This window comes from Microcebus murinus, chromosome 13, assembly GCF_040939455.1.
Source record: "Microcebus murinus isolate Inina chromosome 13, M.murinus_Inina_mat1.0, whole genome shotgun sequence".
Classification (NCBI taxonomy): Eukaryota; Metazoa; Chordata; class Mammalia; order Primates; family Cheirogaleidae; genus Microcebus; species Microcebus murinus.
The window spans coordinates 5,054,573-5,079,029 of record NC_134116.1 but is presented as its reverse complement, the minus strand read 5'-3'; the positions used below and the strand labels follow the sequence as shown (position 1 = coordinate 5,079,029).

The 24,457-nt window shown below is 36.3% G+C and overlaps 1 protein-coding gene and 1 pseudogene across 1 annotated transcript in view; one reads left to right on the top strand and one right to left on the bottom strand.

The window, feature by feature from the left end:
- Positions 1-8,478, top strand: part of LOC105864201 (uncharacterized) — a 40,352-nt gene extending 31,874 nt beyond the window's left edge. Inside the window, exons 2-4 of the mRNA XM_076009278.1 lie at positions 565-691; positions 1,530-1,625; positions 4,006-8,478. Coding sequence (XP_075865393.1) covers positions 565-691; positions 1,530-1,625; positions 4,006-5,606 — 1,824 coding nt within the window. The 3' untranslated portion in view covers positions 5,607-8,478. The remainder of the gene's footprint in view (positions 1-564; positions 692-1,529; positions 1,626-4,005) is intronic.
- A 14,365-nt stretch (positions 8,479-22,843) lies between these two features.
- LOC105864202 (olfactory receptor 2L13-like) lies at positions 22,844-23,843 on the bottom strand (annotated as a pseudogene).
- Positions 23,844-24,457: the final 614 nt, after the last annotated feature.

The window sequence follows — 24,457 nt, the reverse complement described above, 5'->3', positions numbered from 1 at the left end:
TTCTTCTTAGATTCTTTTTGCATATAGCTTGTTTTGGAAAATAAAGGCTGTCATCTTCTTTTCCTGGTCTGATGAGCTGGGATAAATCCAGGACCTGCCATTCGTCATGGTTCAGGAGCTTTTACGTCACTGGGGAGAGTGTTAGAAATTCAGACCTCAACCCATATCTCCTGAATAAAAATCTGAATTTCAACAAGATGTCCAGTTCATTGTTGTCCACACTAAAGTTTGACAGGTACCACTTAACTCAGCATAATTTTTCCATCTGAAATATATATACAACTAGTCCTGTGTGATGTAAATGTAGCACTAAAAAATATATTTTATACTGTATCTTCCAGAAAACTATAGTATATACAGTGGTTTTATGGATCTTATGTCATCCTGTTTCTTCAGAGTTACAGACATTAACATTAGAGAATGTTTCTGTGTTAAACATTATTGTTTCAAATAATAGCAGTCACTCATGTGTGAGAACCCGTTCTCTTTCTTGTTTCATTTATCCTGGAGTCCCATTAAGATCTTTTTCTATGGCCACTTCGTAAATATGTGTTTTTCTTCTAGGTACTGTTGACATTCAGGGATGTGATGATAGAATTTTCCCCGGAAGAGTGGGCATGCCTGAATGCTGCTCAGCAGAATTTATATAGGGATGTGATGTTAGAGAACTACAGAAACCTGTTCTCCCTGGGTGAGGATGAATTCAATAAACAATTTCTATTCCACACTAAGAATTTCATATCCTTACTTTGTAGAATGTTTTCTTGCTTTATATGAATGAGTTTCATAGTCTTGTTTCTGAGGAAAACTTGGGGATTTGTTACTATAGACAATCTTCAAGATGTTTTTTGTTGACATTAATCTTACCCTTTCTTGAGCTGATCTCTATCCTTCACTCTGGATTAGTGGTAATTTCAGAAATTTAGTGCCATAAAATATTATCGGCACCTTAAAATCCCATTTTCACCATGAATTTCCCTTTTTTGAGACAGAGTCTCACTCTGTTGCCTGGGATAGAGTTCCTTGGTGTCAGTCTAGCTCATAGCAACCTCAAACTCCTGGGCTCAAGCAATCCTCCTGCCTCAGCCTCTCTAGTAGCTTGGACTACAGGCATATACCACTATGCCTGGCTACTTTTTTCTATATATTTTTAGTTGTCCAGCTAATTTCTTTGTATTATTAGTAGACACTGGATCTTGATCTTGCTTAGGCTGGTTTCAAATTCCTGAGCTCAAATGATTCTCCCTCAACCTCTCAGAGTGCTAGTTTTACATAGAGGCTTATATAGGATTACACTGAGCCTGGCTTCCACCATCAATTTTTAATTCACTAGGACTGAGTAATATATCTAAGGACCCTTAAATTTTAAATACTTCATAAATATTCTAAAGTTTCTATCCGGAAATGACACTTTTTGATTAATTTTCTAAAATCTTCCATAACATTCTCTGTTTTCTACTGAGCACAGTACTACGTTGGTAATTGGAGAATTTAAGGAAGAATCATGTTACTTTTTTCTAATAAAACAGGTCTTGCTGCCTCTAAGCCAGATCTGATCATCTGTCTTGAGCAAAAACAAGAGCCTTGGAATATGAAGAGACATGAGGAAGTAACAGAACGCCCAGGTAAGTGGGAGTGAATGAAGCTGATGATGCAGGTGAGAGGTCCAAAGGTCAAAGAGGAATCCAGACCTTAAAATATGGTTTGGGAAGCTGCTCTAATAGAAAAAATTTCTGAGAAACCTAGGTTTCTTTCTCTCAGTCTCACATATGAGCATCTCTGTCTTTTGTTCTGAAATTGTCTAAGGATTTGACTTTCCCTTCAGTGATCTTCCTTTCAGGTTATAATGAAAACCAAATTCTTGTTCATAGCCTATAAAAGACTGCAGCATGTGACTTTTCTTCCATTGTATTTTTTGAGAAACTGTATGTTAAACTATTTCTTAATTCCACCTTTTGCATATCTGAAATGTGTGAGTGTAATGGTGATATTGGCATTTGGTTCAGAAATCCCAGGAACACTGTAAGCAGAGATTGTATGTTTCCTGCTTTATAGTTTCCTGTCGTATAGAAGTATTAAATGTGATTCTACAGATAATCACATGCAGTAATATCAGGATACTAAGTATCTCGCTAAATACAATAAAATATAATGTTATTTTACTTCAAAATTCTGTTTCTAGTGTGAAATGTGATTAATAATTTAAGCCCTGTATGCCCAAGTATCTCAACTTTAATATAGTTTAACATAGGTACCCCCTACATTTCTGAAATATACTATGCCATTGGGAAGCTTACCACATTATTGGGCATGTAAAATTTCCACTTTTTACTTTATTTTTTTATAACTACCATTTAATAATTTTGTCTTATAAAAGCTTATTATGAAGCTTATTGGGACTGTGTCATTCATATACGTGTGTGTATATATATATACACACACATGCACATGTGTGTGTGTGACTGTTAGCAGTTATATCTTGTTGTATACCCATTAACATTGATTTAATGTTATTTTTCTGGTTTTGTCTTCAAATTTCAAAGCATAATGAAAACTTTTCTGCACCATAATTATACAATACAGAATTTTACTTAAGTGTACTTACATAACTTTTACAGATATTTATTTTCATATAATTTTGTGTTGTTTTATAATATCTTTTTATTTTCAATGCAAGGGGCTCCCTTTGGCATTTCTTGTGGGACAGGTCCAGTGGAGATGAACTTTTTCAGCATCTAGTTATCTTCATAAGTCTTTATTTTTTAAATTTAGAAGGGAAGTTTTGCTGGATATAGTGTTTCTGCTTTGACGTTTCCATTCTTTTGGTACTTTTACTGCATCAGCCAACGTTTTTCTGGCAAGCAAGTTTTCTGTTGATAAATCCACAGTAATCTTATAGCATGTTAATAGGTGACACATCACTGTTACTGCTTTCAAGATTCTCATCTTATGTGTGACTTTCAAAACTTTGCTTATAGTCTGTCTTGTTATGAGTCCTGTAGTCTTTTTCCTAGTTGAAGTATGTTGAGCTTAATTTTTTGTCTTTATTTTTACATGTAAGTCATTTCTTATTGTATGATCAGCTAAACAATTCATGTTTTATTTTATGCTTTTATTTTTTTGTTGATATTCTCAATTTATAATTTTATTTAGTATTCAGTATTATTCCCATTTCTCTCAGTAAGCATCATTCAGATGGCTGATTTCTTATTATTTTGTTTATTTGATTGGCCTATGTTACCCTGATTTTTTTATATGTTTTAATCTGTGGTTGAGATTTGAGGATTAAAAAAGTCACCTTTCACACACTTTATCAAGTACGTTTTCCTAGGGGACTCTGACATGAATTATCTGTACTAAAGATACAAGGATCCTTAAATCTGTTCTGAGGGTGTTTCTTCTGTGAAATTTTGTGTTTATTTTCCTCTTAAAACAATTTTCCCACATTTCTTCTTAAGAGCCTGTCATCATTTGCTATACCTGTTTCTTGTCTGCTGCTATAAAAATCATTTACCGTTGGTTTCAGCACACCAAGTATGTCTTTCAAATGATAGCTACATTCTTTTCAGTACTCTGTTTTAGTTTGTCAAGGGCCCCCAAACACCAGAAAAATTACCACAGGTGTCATTATTTTCTTTGTTTGTTGAGGGAGAAGCTGGGAGTTGGAAATTTGCTTTTATAATATATGTACCATACTGTATGAAGGACAAAAGGCCATGGTGGGTAAATACAACAAACTTTTGTTTTTCTGCTATGTTCCTCTCAGCATTGTGCTCGCTGGGTATGCTACAAACTCTTACCTGGTTATTAGAATACCCACAAAGTCAATTTGGTTGGTATAATTTTGTTACATTAATTTACATAAAAGACAGACCCTGTATATTGTATTATGCTGCGTGACTAATGTGCTTGGTATGATTTTACATATTAAATTGATAATGTATATTCATCTCATTCAGAAAACAGATAAGTGGAATAATTTGTTATTTTTTAAATTTCTTTCAGCTATGTCTTCTCATTCCACCCAAGACCATCTTCCAGAGCAAGGCTTCAATGTTTCATTTCAAAACATGGGACTAAGAAGATATGGAAGTGATGACCTAGAAAATTTAAAATTAATGAATGATTGGAAAAGTGTTGCTGAGTGTAAGGAGCAGAGAGGATGTTACAATGGAAAGTGTTGCTTAAACCTTACTGTACATAAGAGAAATCATACTGGAGAGAAACTCTACAATTGTGAAGAATGTGGCAAAGCTTTTAAGTGGTGCTCACAACTGACTACACATAAGAGAAATCATACTGGAGAGAAACCCTACAGATGTGAAGACTGTGGCAAAGCTTTTAAGTGCTGCTCACAACTTACTGTACATAAGAGAAATCATAGTGGAGAGAAACCCTACCGATGTGAAGAATGTGGCAAAGCTTTTAAGTGGTACTCACAACTTACTGCACATAAGAGAAATCATACTGGAGAGAAACCCTACAAATGTGAAGACTGTGGCAAAACTTTTAAGTGCTGCTCACAACTTACTGTACATAAGAGAAATCACACTGGAGAGAAACCCTACAAATGTGGAGAATGTGGCAAAGCTTTTAAGTGGTGCTCACACCTTACTGCACATAAGAGAAATCATACTGGAGAGAAACCCTACAAATGTGAAGACTGTGGCAAAGCCTTTAAGTGGTGCTCACACCTTACTGCACATAAGAGAAATCATACTGGAGAGAAACCCTACAAATGTGAAGAATGTGGCAAAGCTTTTCAGTGGTGTTCATCCCTTTCTATACATAAGAGAATTCATATAGGAGAGAAACCCTATAAATGTGAAGAATGTGGCAAAGCTTTTAAGTGGTGCACATACCTTACTATACATAAGAGAATTCATACTGGAGAGAAACCCTACAGATGTGACAAATGTGGCAAAACATTTTTGTGGCACTCAAACCTTACTGCACATAAGGGAATTCATATTGGAGAGAAACCCTACCGATGTGAAGAATGTGGCAAAGCTTTTAAGTGTTATTCACACCTTGCTGCACATAAGAGAAATCATACTGGAGAGAAACCCTACAATTGTGACGAATGTGGAAAAGTTTTTAATTGGTGCTCATCACTTGCTAGACATAAGAGAATTCATACTGGAGAGAAACCCTACAAATGTGAAGAATGTGGAAAGGCTTTTAACTGGCACTCAGACCTTTCTAAACATAAGAGAATTCATACTGGAGAGAAACCCTATAAATGTGAAGAATGTGGCAAAGCTTTTAAGTGCTGCTCACAACTTACTGCACATAAGAGAATTCATACTGGAGAAAAACCCTACAATTGTGAAGAATGTGGCAAAGCTTTTAACTGGGGCACAAACCTTACTAAACATAAGAGAGTTCATACTGGAGAGAAACCCTACAAATGTGGAGAATGTGGCAAAGCTTTTAAGTGCAGCTCACAACTTACTGCACATAAGAGAATTCATACTGGAGAGAAACCCTACAAATGTGACAAATGTGGCAAAGCTTTTAACTGGTCCACACACCTTACTAAACATAAGAGAATTCATACTAGAGAGAAACTCCACAAATGCGACAAAGTTTTTATGTGGCACTGACACCGTACCCCACATAAGGAAATTCATACTGGAGAGAAACCTGACGAATGTTACGAAACCATTATCCAGTACTCATGACTGTATATACATGAGAGAATACATAGAAGAGAAACCCTACACATGTGGATAATGTGGCAAAACCTTTATCTAATGCTCATAGCTTACTATATATGAGAGAATTCATACTCAAGCAAAATTCTACAATTGTAAAGGAAGTAAGAAAGCCTTTAATAACTGTTCACCTATTAGTAGACATCACAGAGTCATCCTGCATAATGGTATAAATGTACAAACTGTATATACCTTTTAGTAGATAAAAGGCTTAGAGTTCACCAGAGTATACTGAGATAAAATTTTACAACTATGAAGAGTAGCACAATACCTTTACTTCTACCACAGATCTTATTATTCCCAGGAGAATTTGTACTGCAATAAAACTTTCCATCACTTGCTCAAAATTTATTTAAGTTTACACAACTTGGGTTGGAGAATAACTCTGCAAATGTAATAAATGCAGAAAAACATTTTTTCAAAAAACACACGTTAGAAAACACCAGCATTTATACTAAAAGATATTTTACAGATGCCATAATGTAAAAAATAAGAAAGAGTCAAAAATCAAATCTAGATAAATAGCAGAGGATTACCAATATAAAGCACTTAGAAACTCATACTTTCAGATATTATCCTTAAAAGGAGAGTGTGATTATAGAGAACTACCCAAAATTAAAATAGTTACATAATTTATGTGTATATGTTTAAAAGGAGTAGGGTATTTTATAGTGAGTTATAATTATATCCAAAGCATACCTTTTGCATTAAAAATTTGATTATTTTGAAAATTGAATATTGATGTCATTCAACTCAAATTACTTGATGATTCATTCTCAGTGTTTTTTGTGAAAGCATGTGGTGAGTTGTTGCCAAATCAAAACTATGAAAGGTCCTTCTAAATTAGGTGGGCATTCATATACTCTTCCCAGGAATATTAAGGACACTGAAATGTAAGACACATGAAGAAATGTTTCCAGAGAGACTCTTTCTGATTCACTTTAGAGTGTTGTAGGTAATGTCACAGGTAGGTGTTCAGAATAATATTCTTCTGCATTATAGTTAGGAACATTTTGAATTGCAGAAGTAAAATATTTTTCTAATTGCATGTTAAGATAATAAGATGTAGTGGATTTTGAAATGTTTGTTTTAAAGAATATGCATGTACTGAATTGGTTATAATAAAACAAAATTGCATTTAATGTGTTAAGAATTTTATGCATATAATTTATTGTTATCCTGCCACCAATCTTAACCTATTCCACCTTATTCAAAGTTGTAGGTAATATATGGTTACAATTGCAACAGGCTAATATAGTAGAATAACATCTTTAGTGGCTTTTATTCCAGTAGGCTTTAAACTTAAAAGAATTTGAAGAATATTTTCGTATATTATATTTTTATTCTTTATGCAGATAGTGTCATAATGGTGGTTGTAATGAAGATTAATGGGATATACTCAATCCATACATTCTCAATGAATGACTATTTATATAGCTTTATCCTACATTTTTCTTTCAACATATGACCTCTATGGCCTTTAAAACACATATTCACTTTTATTTACATGGAGTCAGATATACAAGCATATTCCTATAAACATAAGCTTTAATTGCAAGAGGATTATGGAGAAAGTTGTTGTGTTTATTTGAGTGTGTCCCTGTTTTGAGAAGAGGAGACATACATTGGAAGAAAACATAATCTGAAAATTGTTAATTTACTACCAAAGTAGAAACTTTTGTAAGTAATTATATTCTCTATGCTTTCTATTGAATTTATTTCTCTAAAATCTTATGATTCCTGGTTCAGAATTTCCTCATGAAATTCTTCTGGTTTTAATTGTCTCTTGTGCTAGATCCAACATGTAATTTTCTTACAAAGTTCATAAAATAATCTTTATTTGACCTGCTCAGAGATTAGAAGAATTGTTTTTTATGAAATTTAATAGTGATCACAAAATAATTTAAAGATATAAGTAATTCCACAGTGAGTGTATTAAGTTAAATTGTGTTAATTTGTACAGTCCATTTTTTCTTCTCAGTTGAAGAATTTTTTTTGAGCTAATGTTTCTTTATTATTTCTTTACCTTTTGAAAATTAACATAATTACCTTTTAAAACTTAACTAAGTTGGTTGAGTTTATTGGGCCAATTTGTTTAGGTAAAACTGGGGAGGTTATTTTGACACTTATAGAAAGTAGAGAAGCACAAGTTAGCACTAGGTGTTCCATAAATAGAAGTAAGTATTATTGTTGAAGTTTATAAAAGATAGGCAATACCACATGTAGAAATTGCACTGATTCTTCATGTGGAATGAGGACACCTGTTCCCAGGCTATACCCTTGATTTTGTCTGAATTTAGAAATAGAAATTCTGCTTCTTTCATTTTCTAATTATTTCCAGTTCTTTGCTGTCTCTTTATGTTCATCTCCAGCTTCCCATGTACCTCAACCCTTCTGTACCTTTCCTATGTTATGGCTAACAGATTTCTTACAGTGCTCCCCACCACATGTCATTTCCCACAGTGCAATTTAGGTTTGGGTTTTTAAAAATGTGGTCAGAAATTATTTTTTTCTGGTGAGTTTGAAATCATTCTGATCACTTCATTGCAATAAGAAGGATGCACTGTCCGTGGTCCAAACAGTGTTAAATCAGGCAGTTAGCATGGTTTGTCATTATTTGTAAACAGAAAATGTTATCTGGTCCTGATCCAACGTGTGGTAAATATTAAATTAGTTAGACTAAATACAGCATCAATAAAAGTAGGCTGGAAGCCGGGCGCGGTGGCTCACGCCTGTAATCCTACCACTCTGGGAGGCTGAGGTGGGCGGATTGCTCGAGGTCAGGAGTTTGAAACCAGCCTGAGCAAGAGCGACACCCCGTCTCTACTATAAATAGAAAGTAATTAATTGGCTAACTAATATATATATAAAATTAGCCGGCATGGTGGTGCATGCCTGTAGTCCCAGCTACTCGGGAGGCTGAGGCAGCAGGATTGCTTGAGGCCAGGAGTTTGAGGTTGCTGTGAGCCAGGCTGATGCCACGGCACTCACTCTAGCCTGGGCAACAAGCGAGACTCTGTCTCAAAAAAAAAAAAAGGCTGGAACATGATGATAATGATGATAAATGATATGTAATGATACATAAATGATATGTAATGAAATCCGAACTTGGGGATTTCTTAAGATTAAACATCTTAGAAATAAAATTTTCAGGAGAGTTAAGAATAAGTGATAAATTTTAAATTTAGATTTTGTAACAAAATACTTATAGTACAACTTATGTTTCTATGCAGAATCTTCCATTTTTGAGTGTACATAGTAAGTGTTAGACAATAATAGAATGATATCTCTGGATTTAAAATCTGGAATAATTTTTCTTTTACAGATTGATATTACAATCTTGGGGAATTACTCATTATTTTATCTTTATTTTAACAGGAGTGGTTCACAGTCCACTGTTTTCATTCTTAGTCACCTAACTGTAGCCAAGTCCTTGTTCTTCCTTTCTAGAAAGATCTTGGCAGGTTTGGGATTCAAGCATTCCTCCAGTGATTTTGGATGCAGTCTTATTGTTTAGGTTCCAGAGTGGTCAGAGATTGAACTGTTAGTACCACCTGCCCCTTTTCTGTTTTCTATACCGTTGCCATTAGCAACAGGAAATTCAGGTACCTTGTAATTAACATAAAAGTCCTAATGTACATTGGCCACTGCCATGTTCTTTATGGGATCCTATATGTGCTGGTAAATATCAGAGTTCCTATACTGATGACTGAAAAATGGAATGACAAAAATATCACAAAATCTACATATTTTTGATGCAGATGAGTTATGTTTATGTCACAGTCACAGATACAGTATTTGGAATACTGCAGTCCTACCATGATATTTTTTTAATTTATTCATTTAAATTTGGCAGATCAAATTGTGTTTATCATATAAAACATAATGTTAGAATAATATACATTGTCAAATACTTAATTCTAGCTAAGTAGTAAATGCATTAACTCATAGTTATCTAATTTTGGTGAGAACACTTAACATCAATTGTCCTAGCATCTTTCAAAGATATGTCATTAACTATAGTCACCAAGCTATACAATAGATCTCATGAACCTATTTCTTATACCTAACTGTACATTGTATTCTTTGACAGACAGATCCTCAAATGCCCCTCCCTCCTAAGAACCTCATCTTCTTTAATGAGATAAACTTATTTAGATTCCACAAATGACTGAGATCATGGAGTGTTTATATTTCTGTATGTGGCTCTTTTCAATTAATATAATGTCCTGCAGTTTCATCCATGTAATGGGAAGTGATAGAAATTTTTTATGGCTAAATAGTATTCCATTTTGTTTATAAACCATATTTCCTTTATCCATTAATTTAATGATGGATATTAGGGTTGATTCTATATCTTGGTTATTGTGGATAGTGCTGAAATAAACAAAACATGAGTGTGCAGGTGTCTCTTCAACATGCTGATTTTATTTTTTTTGGATACATAATAAGTGTGACTGCTGTATTATATGACAGTTTTATTTTTAACTTTTTGAGTAATCTCCATACTGTTTTACTTAATGCCTTTACTGATTTACAGTCACATCAAAGGCATGCAATTGTTCCCTTTTCTCTCCATCTTTTCCAACCTTTACTATTTTTTGTCTCATTAAAGTAGTCATTTTAACAAGAGTGAGTTGATAGAGTGGTTTAGATTTGTCTTTCTATGATGAATGTTGATGTGGAGCAATTTTTCTTATATTTGACCATATGTATCTCTTCTGCCATTTAAGAAATATCTATTTAGATCTTTTGCTCATTGTTAAATAGTTACTGTTTTTTGGGTTTTTTTGAGACAGAGTCTCACTCTGTTGCCTGGGCTAGAGTGCCATGGCATCAGCCTAGCTCACAGCAACCTCAAACTCCTGGGCTCAAGCAATCCTGCTGCCTCAGCCTCCCAAGTAGCTGAGACTACAAGCATGTGCCACCATGCCCGACGAATTTTTTCTATGTATATTAGTTGGCCAATTAATTTATTTCTATTTATAGTAGAGATGGGCTCTCTTGCTCAGGCTGGTTTGGAACTCCTGACCTCGAGTAATCCGCCCACCTCAGCCTTCTAGAGTGCTAGGATTACAGTCGTGAGCCACCATGCCCAGCCTGGTTTTCCTGTTGAGATCTGAAATTTAAGTGCTTTACAATTTCTGTGATATGATAGATATATTGTGTCTTTTGTCCATGATTTCTGGCTCTCATTCCTGTAAGCTTCGTTATTTCCTAAGTGACTAGAGGAGTAAGAATATTAATATCTTTTGTTAAAATGTTTGGTCTTTTGTTTTCCAAAGTACCTCCTGAATGGTAAAGATGAAAAACAGTCTTGTTATAAACCTTTCAAAACATACCTGAGCTTATGTTAATAAGGTGGTTCAGGCCGGGCGCGGTGGCTCACGCCTGTAATCCTAGCTCTTGGGAGGCCGAGGCGGGCGGATTGCTCAAGGTCAGGAGTTCAAAACCAGCCTGAGCAAGAGCAAGACCCCGTCTCTACTATAAATAGAAAGAAATTAATTGGCCAACTGATATATATATAAAAAAATATTAGCCGGGCATGGTGGCTCATGCCTGTAGTCCCAGCTACTCGGGAGGCTGAGGCAGGAGGATTGCTCGAGCCTAGGAGTTTGAGGTTGCTGTGAGCTAGGCTGACGCCACGGCACTCACTCTAGCCTGGACAAAAAAGTGAGACTCTGTCTCAAAAAAAAAAAAAAAAAAAATAAGGTGGTTCACACCCCCACAATATGCCGAAATTAAAAAGAAAAAAGAATAAGATGGTTCATTGCAAAACCCCTAGAAACCACTGGATGGGAGGCTGGTTGCCAGGGGAACCATCCAAGTGCTCAGAGGGATGACATTTTTAGTCCCACCCCCAACCTGTATATGGGGAGTGGAGAGGGGCTGAAGGTTAAGTTGATTGCAAATGGCCTGCAGTTAAACTAATTGTACCTATGAAATGAAGCTTCCATAAAAGACAGGGCTTTTTTCTATATGTATATTTTTTAGTTGGCCAATTAATTTCTTTCTATTTTTAGTAGAGACAGGGTCTCGCTCTTGATCCGGCTGGTTTCAAACTCCTGACCTTGGATCCTCCTGCCTCAGCCTCCCAGAGTGTTAGGATTATAGGCGTGTGTACTTTTGTTTTATACCTGAGTTTTTCATATATTTTGGATATTAATCTCTTGTCAGGTATATAATTTACAAAGATTTTCTCCTATTTCTATGTTGTCTTATCATTCTGTTGATTTTATCTCATGCTGAGTAGAAATGTTTTAGCTTGAAGTAATCTAATTTGTACATGTTTACTTTTGTTGCCTGAGATTTTGAGGTTAATGCAAAAGAATTTTTGTACAGACCAATGTTATGAACTTATCACCCTATGTTTTCTTATAGCAGTTTTAGGTCTGACATTTTAAGTTTTTAATGCATTTTGAGTTAATTCTTATATAAGTTGTGAGATGGGTGTCTTGTTTCATTGTTATCTATGTGGACATTCATTTTTTCCAATGTCATTTTGAAGAAACTAGTCCTTCCCCATTGTTTCTTTTCACCTTTGTCTGAAATCTGTTAGCATTACATGCAAAGATTTATTTCTGGGCTCTCCATTGTCCTATGTGTCTTTTTTTTGGCAGTACCATGCTGCTTGGGTTACTTTATTTTTATAGTAATTTCAAAGTCAAGTAATGTCATGCCTTCAACTTTTTTGGGGGGGGAGGGTGCTACATCTCTTATACTATTCAGGTACTTGTGTGGTCACATATAAATTTTTAGATTATTTTTTAATTTTAGTGAAGAATGGCAGTGATATTTGATGGGAATTTCATTGAATCTTTAAATTATTTTGTGTAGTATAGACATTGTAACAATATTCTGCCAATTGATGATGAAGGGATATCTTTTCATTTATTTTTGTTTTCTTCAATTTCTTATTTAAATGTTTAGTTTTGAGCATAGGGCTGTTTCACTTTTTTGGTTAAAATTACTTCTAAGTATATATTTTTAGGCACTATGATAGGCTTGTTTTCTTGATTTCTTTTTCAGATAGTTCATTTTTAGCATATATAAATTCTAGTGCCTTCTGTATGTTGATTTTGTCTTTTGCAAGTTTACTGAATTTGCTCATTACTTTAAAAATGTTTATGTAGTATCTTTTTAAATATCACTTAACTCCAGTAAGATTGGCCTTTATCAAAATATCCCAAAGCAACAAATGCTGGCGAGTATGTGGAGAAATAGGAACACTTACACTCCTGGTGGGACTTCAAATTAGAGCATTTTAGGAGGGGAAGGGCACAACTCAAATCATGCTTGGGATATGGCAAAGTCTTAGTATGTAACCAAAATGTTTGTGCCCTCATATTTCCTGAAATAAAATAAATTAAAAAAAGTTTTTTGTACATAAGGTCATGAAGTTTGAAAACGGATAATTTAACTTGTTTCTTTTCATTATGATGCTTTTTTATTCATTCTTTAATTGCTCTGGCTTGGACATCCAGTACTATGTTGAATAGAAGTTGCAAGAGTGGTCATTCTTTTTTTTTTTTTTTTTTTGAGACAGAGTCTTGCTTTGTTGTCCAGGCTAGAGTGAGTGCCATGGCGTCAGCCTAGCTCACAGCAACCTCAAACTCCTGGGCTCGAGTGATCCTTCTGCCTCAGCCTCCCGAGTAGCTGGGACTACAGGCATGCGCCACCATGCCCGGCTAATTTTTTATATATATATCAGTTGGCCAATTAATTTCTTTCTATTTATAGTAGAGACGGGGTCTCGCTCTTGCTCAGGCTGGTTTTGAACTCCTGACCTTGAGCAATCCGCCCGCCTCGGCCTCCCAAGAGCTAGGATTACAGGCGTGAGCCACAGCGCCCAGCCAAGAGTGGTCATTCTTGACTTATTCAAGGTCTCAGTGGAAAAGCTGACTATTCCCCATTTACTATAGTAGTAGCTGTGGGTTTGTCACACATGGTCTATATTGGATTGAGGTTCATTTATTCTATACCATATTTGATGAGAGCTTTTATCATGAGGATGTGTTCAATTTTGTCAAGTCCTTTTTCAGCATATATTAAATGTTATAGATGGTCTTAGGTTGTGGCATTCTTGTAAGAATCTGTGTAGATGCATCCATACCTAAGGGAGGCCCTGAGGAAATCACATCTCACATTCTGTGGACATGACCTTATGATGTCTCCTGTGAACATCTGACCCCTCAACTACAATTGAGGCCCAGGGCTTTTTATGTCTTTTGTTTATTAATTATTCCAGAAATGTAGATAAGTGACTATACAAATTAGGTGCTTAATACATGTGTATTAAATGAATGGACCAGAGCCTTCCCAGATATTTACATGGACCCAGGGCCTCTCTTCCAGCTTCCATGGACCCCCCCTTCTGTCTTAATTAAGTACAAAGACCAGCTAGAAGGAATCTCAAATCTACTTTACTAAAGCAAAAATAGGTTTGCTTTCTAAGTGCTTTTCCCAAACATAGAGGTACATGGACCATTGAAGCATTAGGCAGAGAGTTTCTTTAGCAAAGGGAGAGAGAAAAATAATAAAAATGAACAAGAGCAGGCCCAGCAGCCTTTAGAAACCCACTTGCCATGTCTCATACCATTTAGTCTCTACAAGAATGCTTTGAAATTTGTCTTCTGACCACCCCATTTTTAGAGGAGCAAACTAAGGTTTAGAGGGTTACAGTGACAACCTGAAGACACGTACAGCATGTGGCAGATTCACCATTGTACTTTGGAGGGGACAGATGCTTACCTGATGAACGCTGCTCCAGGGACTGGGATGATGGTGAGGTCACAGTAGGAGCCCAGGAATGTGGTGAAGGAGGGCATGGTTCATTCCTATAAGGCTGGATCTGGGGACTCCACCAATTTCCCCTTTCCAGGATGACAGGTCCACATTATTCAGGCCTCTTCTACTTTCAGGGAGACTCATTTTCATACTGAGGGACAAGGAGAAACATAGTCTGTGACAGTGCCATCACTGAATGAACAACTCTTTAAGAACTTGTGCATGTGGATGACATGTGTCTTCATCATAAAAAGTGTTCTGGGCTTTCAAAGTAAAATTTCATGTGTGTGTAGAGAATAATTATTATGTAGAACATATCTTCAAGGTGTTTTGGCAATTGTGGTACAAAACCACCTACCTGTATAAATAGTCTGTATGAAGAGCATTATTCCATTAGTCAGAACTTAGAAACTTCCACATTGAGAGCTGTGTGAAATTATCTCTACGTTTCCTAAGGCTCTCTCTCTTCCCTTGAAATGGAGGTGAAGGGCCTGCGGAAGCCTAATTTTCTTCATATTTTACATACAGTGCATGGGGCAAGACACTCTAGAAGAACCCCTTTGACCTAAAGCAATGTATTTATTTCTTTTGTTTATATTAAAGGAAGTATTGAGAAACAGCTACAGGTCTCCGAAGTCTGGCAAAGAGCCAATAAGTGCTAGGAGAATCCAGCATGGGAGAAAACCCATCACAGGGCCAAGGATCTGAGCACATGATGTAGGAAAGAGAAAACTCAAATAGATATTAAACAGCTGAGAAGTGACTCTCGTATCAGTTGAGAAATTGGAATGAAAGAAACAATGAAACAGCATGGTATTATTTGACACAGGGACATGACAAAAAGTTAATAGAGTGTTAACATCCGGGGAGGCTGGATGCAGAGAAGCAGCTACATTCAGAAACTGCAGATGACATTGTACCTGTCACAGCACTTTTAGAAAGTAATCTGGCTGTACTTGTTAAAATTGTACATATGCATATCATTTCTCTCAGTAATCCTTTTCCTGGGAGTCTGTCTTCTATAGGGTATTAGTATGTTTTGTGGGATAAATTTTGTGCCCTCCCCAAATTCATATAATAATGTTCAAACACCAAGAGCCTCAGAATGTGATTGTATTTGGACATATGTTTCTAAAAGAGGTTGTTAAGGTTAAGTGAGTTCGTTGAGTTGGGCACTCAACTACAAGTCATGGCAGTAAGGACACAGAAGCACAAAAGATGACCCTGGAAACAAGACAGGAGGGGACAGCTGCAAGCCAAGGAGTGAGGCCTCAGAACAACAGTTTGATGTGAGATATCTAGCCCACTGAGTTGTGTGAAACTAAATTTCTGTTATTTAAGCCCTTCAGTCTCTGATGCTGTGTTATGGCAGCCATAGCAAGCTGTCACGGCACATTAGGACACACACAGGATGTTCCCTGAAGCACGCTCACATGGAAATAGAATTTTATCATGCCAGGCTCTACCGGATTTGAATGGCTGAAACTTGGTTGGAAATGTCCTCCCTCATGGAATACATTGAAAACGTGAGGGGAAAGCTCCTGTCCTGGTGGGGCTACAGGGATGAGTTCTGTGAAATGACACATTGCAGACAAATGTATAGAACAATTTGTGTAAAAAGTTGCCAAGTAAGAGTGTTGACACTTAAGTCTTAAAGTAGGTCTGGCAGGGCAGTGGTGCTACCTGCTACTAGGGATACGTATGGTGGTTTGCTTAACACGAAAGCAGTAACAACATGCAAACATACACATAGTCTAGTGTAAAGTGAATCAACACAAAAGTTTTTTTTTTCTTTCTGATATTCCTATGAGTATGTGTAAAGGAACTGTACACTTAACCAAGTTGCCATTGGGGACTAATGGAGGCCAGATTCCCTTGAGAGGGGACTGTCAGTCACTCAAGTGAGAAAACACGAGGGTACAGCCCAGGAAGTCTTCCATTTCAGGTTCACGTCCTTAACTCATCCTCTCATCCTGGTCTTCTTGGGTCCCTAACTGTGGAGACCCCTCTCTGCTGGCTGTCACCCTGTTTAGCACTGGATATGGTTAGTGGCCTTGACACATGCTCTTCATCTGAGGAGATGAAGGAGTTGGGCCTATCAAACAGATTCTCACTGATCTTTTGTGCGGAGCTCTGCAAAGAGAGTACATGGCAACTGGACCAAGAGGCATTGATGGCCTATGTGGCTAGCCCCAGAGGGTAACACTACCATTGGAAATTCTGTTCCTGTAGTCAGACACATAGAAGATCTACATAGACATCCAGCCAGGAAGGAAACCAGATGACAGCTTCAAGTTTTGGGATTAAAATCTGAGCAGACAGACTTGGTGTCTAACACTTACCTCCCTTTCTGGGGTATAAACCTGCCAGACCCCCAAGTCTTCCAACACCTGGTCACTTGCTCCTGTCCAGGAATGGGCCCTGCACCTCTTCGTTTCCTAACACGTGGTAATGGGGAGGAGTGTGGGGCCGCCCAGATGAAATTACAGTTGAGGCCTGTTTGGATGAGCCTGCCCTGGTGGGTGTCCCCTGCCAATAACCAAGATCAGAGCAGAACTAAATGAAATCATTAACAATAAAACTATATAGAAGATTAATGAAATAAAAAGTCAGTTCCTTGAAAAAATAAAATTGACACACTTCTCACTACCTTAACCAGAACCAGAAAAGAAGGTACTCTAATAAGCTCAATCAGCAATGAAAATGGAAAAATTACAACTGATACCACAGAAATACAAAATATCATCTATGAAACCTATAAAAATCTCTATGCACATAAACTTGTAAACGTGGAGGAAATGGGCAAATTCTTAGAAACACACAACCTCTCTAGGCTCAATCAGGAAGAAATCGAATTCCTAAACAGACTGATATGAAGTACCAAAATTGAAGCAGCAATAAAATCCTTCCAAAAAAAAACAACATAGGCCCATACCAGATGGCTTAGCACCTGAATTTCACCACACTTTCAAAGAAGGACTGGTATCTATCCTGTAGAAATTGTTTCACAACATCGAGAAGGAAGGAATCCTACCCAACATTTTATGAAGCTAACGTAACTCTGACACCACAACCAGGAAAGGACTCAACACTAAAAAAGAAAACTACAGACCAATATCTGTTATGAATATAGATGTAAAAATTCTCAATAAACATCCTAGCAAACCAAATTCAGGTGCTCATCAAAAAAATAATCCATCACAACCAAGCAGGCTTCATCCCAGAGATGCAGGGATGGTTCAACATACGTAAATCTATAAACATAATTCACCACATAAATCATAGCAAAGACAGACCATATGATCCTCTGAATGGACACAGAAAAAGCATTTAACAAAATTCAGCACCCTTCTATGATAAGGATGTTTAAAAATTAGGCATAGAGGGAACTTATCTGAAAATGATAAAAGCCATATACAACAAACCCGCAGCAAACATCATACTAAATAAGTAAAAATTGAAAGCATTCCTGCTTATCACTGGAACCAGGCAAGGCTGCCATTATCACTACTTGTATTCAACATAGTACTGGAAGCCCAAGTCAGAGCAATCAGACAAGAGCAAGGGCAAGGCAAATGGGGGCAGAAGAGGTCAAAACTATCGCTCTTTGTTGACGATATGATCTTATATCTAGAAAACTCCAAAGATTCTGCCATGAGGCCATTGTAATTGATAAACAAGTTCAGCAAAGTCTCAGTTTACAAAATCAATGTACACAAATCAGTGACATTCATATACACCAACAGTCAAACTGAGTAGCAAATCAAAGTTTCAATACTTTTCACAATAGCAAGAAAGAAAATAAAATACCTAGGAATATATTTAAGTAAGGAAGTGAAAGACCTCTATAGGGAGAACTATGAAACACTAAGGGAGGAAATAACAGAGGATGTAAAGAGATGGAAAACCGTACCATGCTTATGAATTGGCAGAATCAACATTGTTAAAATATCTATACTACCCAGAGTTATATACAGATTCAATACAATACCTATTAAAATGCTAAAGGTAGATTTTAAATGTTTTCACCACAAAAAATGTGAGGTGATGGGTTTGTTAATTACCTGATTTAATCATTCTATATTACAAACATATCAAACATATTGTAACATAAATATATAATTATCTGTCAATTAGAAATAAAATAAAAACAATGTCTTGTTATTGTTGACTCTACCTATTGTACTATACTGTAGAACAATATGCCAGGAGAATGATTACAGATGCAAATAATTATGGTTCCTTAGAGCCACTTACAGTTCAATATCTCTACAAGAATTAAAACTCAAATTTAAAGGAAAATAAATGGCCCTTTTTACGGGATCACCATGTGATTCTATGAAGGTAGTGGCTGTGATATAGGTTTCCATTTTGCCACACTTTCAGATATTTACCCAGAGTTCACTCCAATTGACTGGCCAAGTGGATGTGGGTGTTTGTACCTTAAAAAGTATTTTTTGTGGAGTTTCTGCTCCATTTAGAATAAAATTCAGTTCTTTTTTGTAGGTCTGGTAAAATTCGGATGTGAAACCATCTGATCTGGGCCTTTTTTTTTTTGGAAGTTTTGATTGCTGCTTCATTCGGTACTTGATATCAGTCTGTTCAGGAATTCTATTTCTTCCTGATTGAGCCTTGGGAGGTTGTGTGTTTCTAAGAATTTACCTATTTCCTCCACGTTTTCAAGCTTATGTGCATAGAGATTTTTATAGTATTCATAGATGATATTTTATATTTCTGTGGTATCAGTTGTAATTTTCCCATTTCATTGCTGATTGAGCTTATTAGAGTCCTTTTTTTCCCTGGTTCTTGTTAATCTAGTGAGAAGTGTGTCAAATTTGTTTATTTTTTCAAGGAACCAACTTTTTATTTTATTAATTTTCTGTATAGTTTTATTATTATTGATTTCATTTAGTTCTTCTCTGATCTTGGTTATTTCTTTTCTTCTGCTGGTTTTGGGATTGGTTTGCTCATCCTTTTCCAGTTCTTTGAGGTGATTCATTAGATCGTAGATTTGTGATCTTTCTGTCTTTTGGATGGAGGCATTTATGGCTATAAATTTTCCTGTCAGGACTGCTTGAGCTGTGTCCCACAGATTTTGATAACTTGTATCCCCTTTATCATTTAGTTCAAGGAATCTTTTGATTTCCATCTTAATTTCCTCCTTTACCCAGTAATCATTCAGCAGAAGGTTGTTTAGTTTCCATGACTTTGTTCAGATTCTTTTCTGTGTCCTCGCCCTTGGATGGCTATGATCTATTCCACCCCTCTCTGATCACTGCTTCCTACTGCTCTCCTTTTTCAGTATGTGGAGGATTTGGAAGGTTTTATCCTTAAAGCAAGCCCCTTCATGATGTCACAGTGGCCTCTCTGACCATGCTGTGTGATAAATTGTGTACTACTTTTCTCCCTGACATCATCACTGCCCAGTATGAACATGTAATGTATTCTCTTGTGTTTATATCTCACATCAACATCTGGGCTCCACAAAGTAAAAGATTGTATCTATTTGTTCATCACATTACTCACAGTAACAACCATATCACATAGGAAGTGTTCAGGGCATGCCTTGAATTATAAGGAGTAAATGGAAGTGAATGACCTCTAGCAACCTTCCAGCTACATTTGCCTGGTGGAAATTCCGGAGGCAATTTTTAAGCTTGTTATTATCCCATCATCATTTTTGCTGTTGTATTACTGTTGTTGTTAATGTGCAAGGACTAATCAATTTGTCTAATCTCTTTAGGATATGCCTCGATATGTTATACTTTTTAGTAAACGAAAAATCATACCATTGGTTATTTTCTGAGATCTAAACAACATAGAATGTTTAAAAACCCAAAACCAAGACACAAAAATAAATCCTATAGGTTATAATCAGACCAAAAAGAATTACATATTCTTTAAATTGAAGAGGAAAATCTGATATTAGTAGAAAATAATGACGGAGGTGTATTATAGATGGAGGAATCTGGGTCCCATTTCATCACTCATTTGACAAAGTGAAAGAAAACTATAAGCAGTAAAACCTTTACTTTGTGTAGAGAAATTATCTGCTTATATTTTCCCCTGGATCTGTCATGTAGCATGCTCACAATTCCCCTGAACTTACATCATATAAGCACAAAAAACATGCTATTTAAAAAATGCCCCTAGCAATACATGCCATATTATTACATTCTTCTGTAGGGACCCCCAGATCAAATCATGACGCTCTTCTTCATGCAGAGGCACATAACCTGGATATTCAGAGCCTCAGAAGAAAACTGGCTTCCAAATTGAGTGCTTCCCTTCCCAGCTCTCTTATCTCAGGCAGTTTTTTTTTTTCTTTTTAGTTTTTAGTTAGTTTGTTTTGCTTCACCAAGCCTCAAAGCTTTCACTCAACAAATATTAGAACCATAATGTTGTAGTGAAGGGTAACATATATGCAAGGGAAGAATTTATAGTTAATAAATATTAGCTAGCACTATCATCCTAATTCTTGCAAATTTTACAATATGCTATGGTCTTAACTTTAAAAGGAGACATAGACATGAATAAGTGTCAATAAAATATGTTATCATAAGCAATAGAGGAGTGGTTGTTTGGGAGAAGGGGATATCAGCTATGGATGTGAGAAGATGGCATGTAATTTTTTTTTTTTTTTTTTTAGAGTTCCTGTTGGACCCAAATTCTTCAACTCAAGTGATCCACCACAGCCTCTCAGATAGCTGGAACTACAGGCATGCACCACCATGGCTTATCAGATCTGAACTTTGACATATGCCGTAAAGAAAGGGTAAAACTCAGATTGGCAGTCATAAGATATGCAGAACAGAATTTTCCATGAGTGGAAAATGGTCTGAGCTAAGTTCCAGATGTGAATGGGACTAAAGGACTATAGGGATTGGCTAGAGGTCTAGAGAAACTGTGGCACTAAATTTGTGGATTGGGGGATAGAAAAGAAAAAAAGATATAATGTACATTTTTTAAAGCATTTGAATATAAATTTAAGGTTGTAAAATTTTGTGATTCCTATAGGAAATCAGACTGTAATGACAAGATCAAATGTATATTTCAGGGAAATAATTTGGATAGCAATGCATAGGATATATGTTAAATTTGACATGGACTCAAATCATGAAAACACTTAAAATGATATTAGGAGGTCAGAGAAAGATATTAAGAGTATGAACTTGGGCAATGAATGGAAAGAATTGACTCCTCTGAGAAGTCCTTTCTTCCACAAACATAAGATCCCCTACATAAACTCATTTATGAATAAACTTGAAGTAATTTAAGTGTATTAGTAAAACAAAGGTAGTAAATTTTTTATTAAACACATTAGATATATTAGCATAGAACCAACCTGTACAAGGACATATTTATATTTTACATGTTTCTGCTGAAACCCGAAGCCTGTGTTTCCATTTTATATTTTGCATATTGTAGCTACACAGTCATTTGTCTCCCTGAGTAAATAACTTCCTCCCTTTGAGTAAATAACTTCTTTAAGTACAAATAACTTCATTGAGGTTTTTAAATATATACTTTTATTAACTTGAACATAGAAATGAATGTGGATTATTCTCATATTCTTATTCAGGTTATTTAATTTCAATATTTCATTGAAATAAAAATTCTGAGTCAAATAAGTTCTCTCTGAATAGTTCTATAAAAGGATAAAATGGAATCCAGATGTCAATTACCATAAAGACCACATGCTAAAAATGAGAGGAAGAAATAAGCAAACTCACAAACACCATTTTAGCATGTTCATTTTGCTTGCTACTTCTCATCCCACCATCCATATTGTATATACCACAAATATATTTTTTATGCATTACAAACACACACATATATATAACTGCTGAAAATGTTTTATTAGATGCTCTAAGGCTGTGCCGTCCAATACTGTAGACACAGGCCCCATGTGACTACTGGGCACTTGAAATGTGTATAGTCCAAATTGCAGTGTGCTCTAAGGATAAAATAAACACAAGACTTTGAAGGCTTAGAATGAAAACAAAGGAAAAGATTGCATTAATAATTTTATGTTAATTACATGTAAAAATTACATCATATGAATATAAATATTATTAAAGTAATAGTAATACACATAGGAACATGTAATATAATATATTGCATATAATATCTTAAATAATATACTAATCAATGTTAATGTTAATATCAATAATGTTGTTTTGAATTAAATAAATATATAATTTAAGATATTTTACTGGTTAAATGTGTCTACTAGAAAATTTTAAAGTATTAATATATTTCTATTTAACAACACTGTTCTAGAATGTTCTAATCAACATGTATAAGAAGTATAGAAAGGGAAGTAGGGACGGCTATGATCATTCTTTCAGGATACAGAATATCCCAAACACTCTTGTCATGGCCTCCAGGACTTCCTCATTCCTCAGGCTGTAGATGATGGCAGTGAGCATGGGAGTGAGCACGGTGTAGAAGACTGCCAGGATCTTATCTTCTGCTGGTGAGCGGAGATTCTTGGGCCAAAGATAGGTGTAGACAAAAGGTGCATAGTAAAATATCACTACAGTCAAATGTGTTGAACAGGTGGCAAAGGCCTTTTTTCTTCCCTCCTTTGAGCACATATGGTAGATGACAAGTAGGACCCGGCCATAGGATGCAGTGATACCTAGGAAAGGAAGAAGGAGAAAGAGGGTTGTGCTCACAAAAACCATGTACTCATGGACCCAGGTGTCCATACAGGCAAGAGACAACATGGCTGGAACATCACAGAAGAAGTGATCAATGGCCCTAGACCTCAGTAAGGGATACAGAGGATGTAGACTGTGTGTGCCAAGGAGTTGGTGGACCCCACTGTCCAAGATCCTATGATCATCTTCACACACATTCTGTTACTCATGCGGTCGGGATAATGGAGGGGGTGGCAGATGGCCACATACTGGTCATAGGCCATGGAGGCCAGGAGTAAGCCTTCAGAACCAATCGTGGTCACAAAGAAGAAGCTTTGCACACCACATCCCAGGAAGGAGATGCCTTTCTGGCCAGAGAGGAAGTTGAAAGCCATCTGGGGGACGGTGGTGGAGATGCACATCAGGTCCATGAGGGAGAGCTGGCTGAGCAGAAAGTACATCGGCGTGTGGAGACGGGATCCACACGTATGAGGTGAATCATGGCCAACTTACCACGCAGGCGAGGAAGAATACGAGGATGATAAGGGAGAAGAAAAGAAGGCCAGTTTGATTTGGGGGAAACAACCCCAACAAAATGAAATCACTTGAAGTGTGATTCCATCTCTCCATGAAAACGTACTGCTTGAACTTCCTTGAAAGAAAAATAAACATAAAACAAAGGACAAAACATGAAACAGAATAGGAAGATAAAAAGGAACCCACTTTATTATAGAATAAATTGCTTTTTCTTCAACACTGCAGCTTTTTTTGAGTCAATTTAAATATCCAAATTGAATGTTCCCTTTCCAATTGTGTCTGGTAAGCATCTCAGCAAGTCATAGGTGTAAGTGTGGTCTTTCAGTATACCATAGGCAGCAAAGATAAATAAGATAGCCAAAGCATTCCCTTCTAGACATCTCAGGCACGTTGGTCATGAGTTATCAATAAGTCACAAGAACTGAGGAAGGCAGGATTTCCGGCATTCCCCAGTGTCTCAATGGAATAGGGTATATTTATAACAGAAACTGGCATGTGTGACTCAGAAACTTTCTGTATGTCTAAATTCTAAGTCCTTAGTCACCGAGCTCTCTTCTACATCCTTAGTTTCCGGTCTTCCCTCCCCAGCTGCCTCCATCAAGATCAACCTGGACCTTCATCCTCTGCTTGAGACTCTGCCACTCATGTTCTTTAAAAGCACTTCTGTGCCTTTCCTAAAACTGTGTCTGCCATCCAAAATCACTGTCCTTGAAGTGTTAAATATTGTATGTCCTATAAGATCCACCCGAAATATAAAATATTATTTAAATA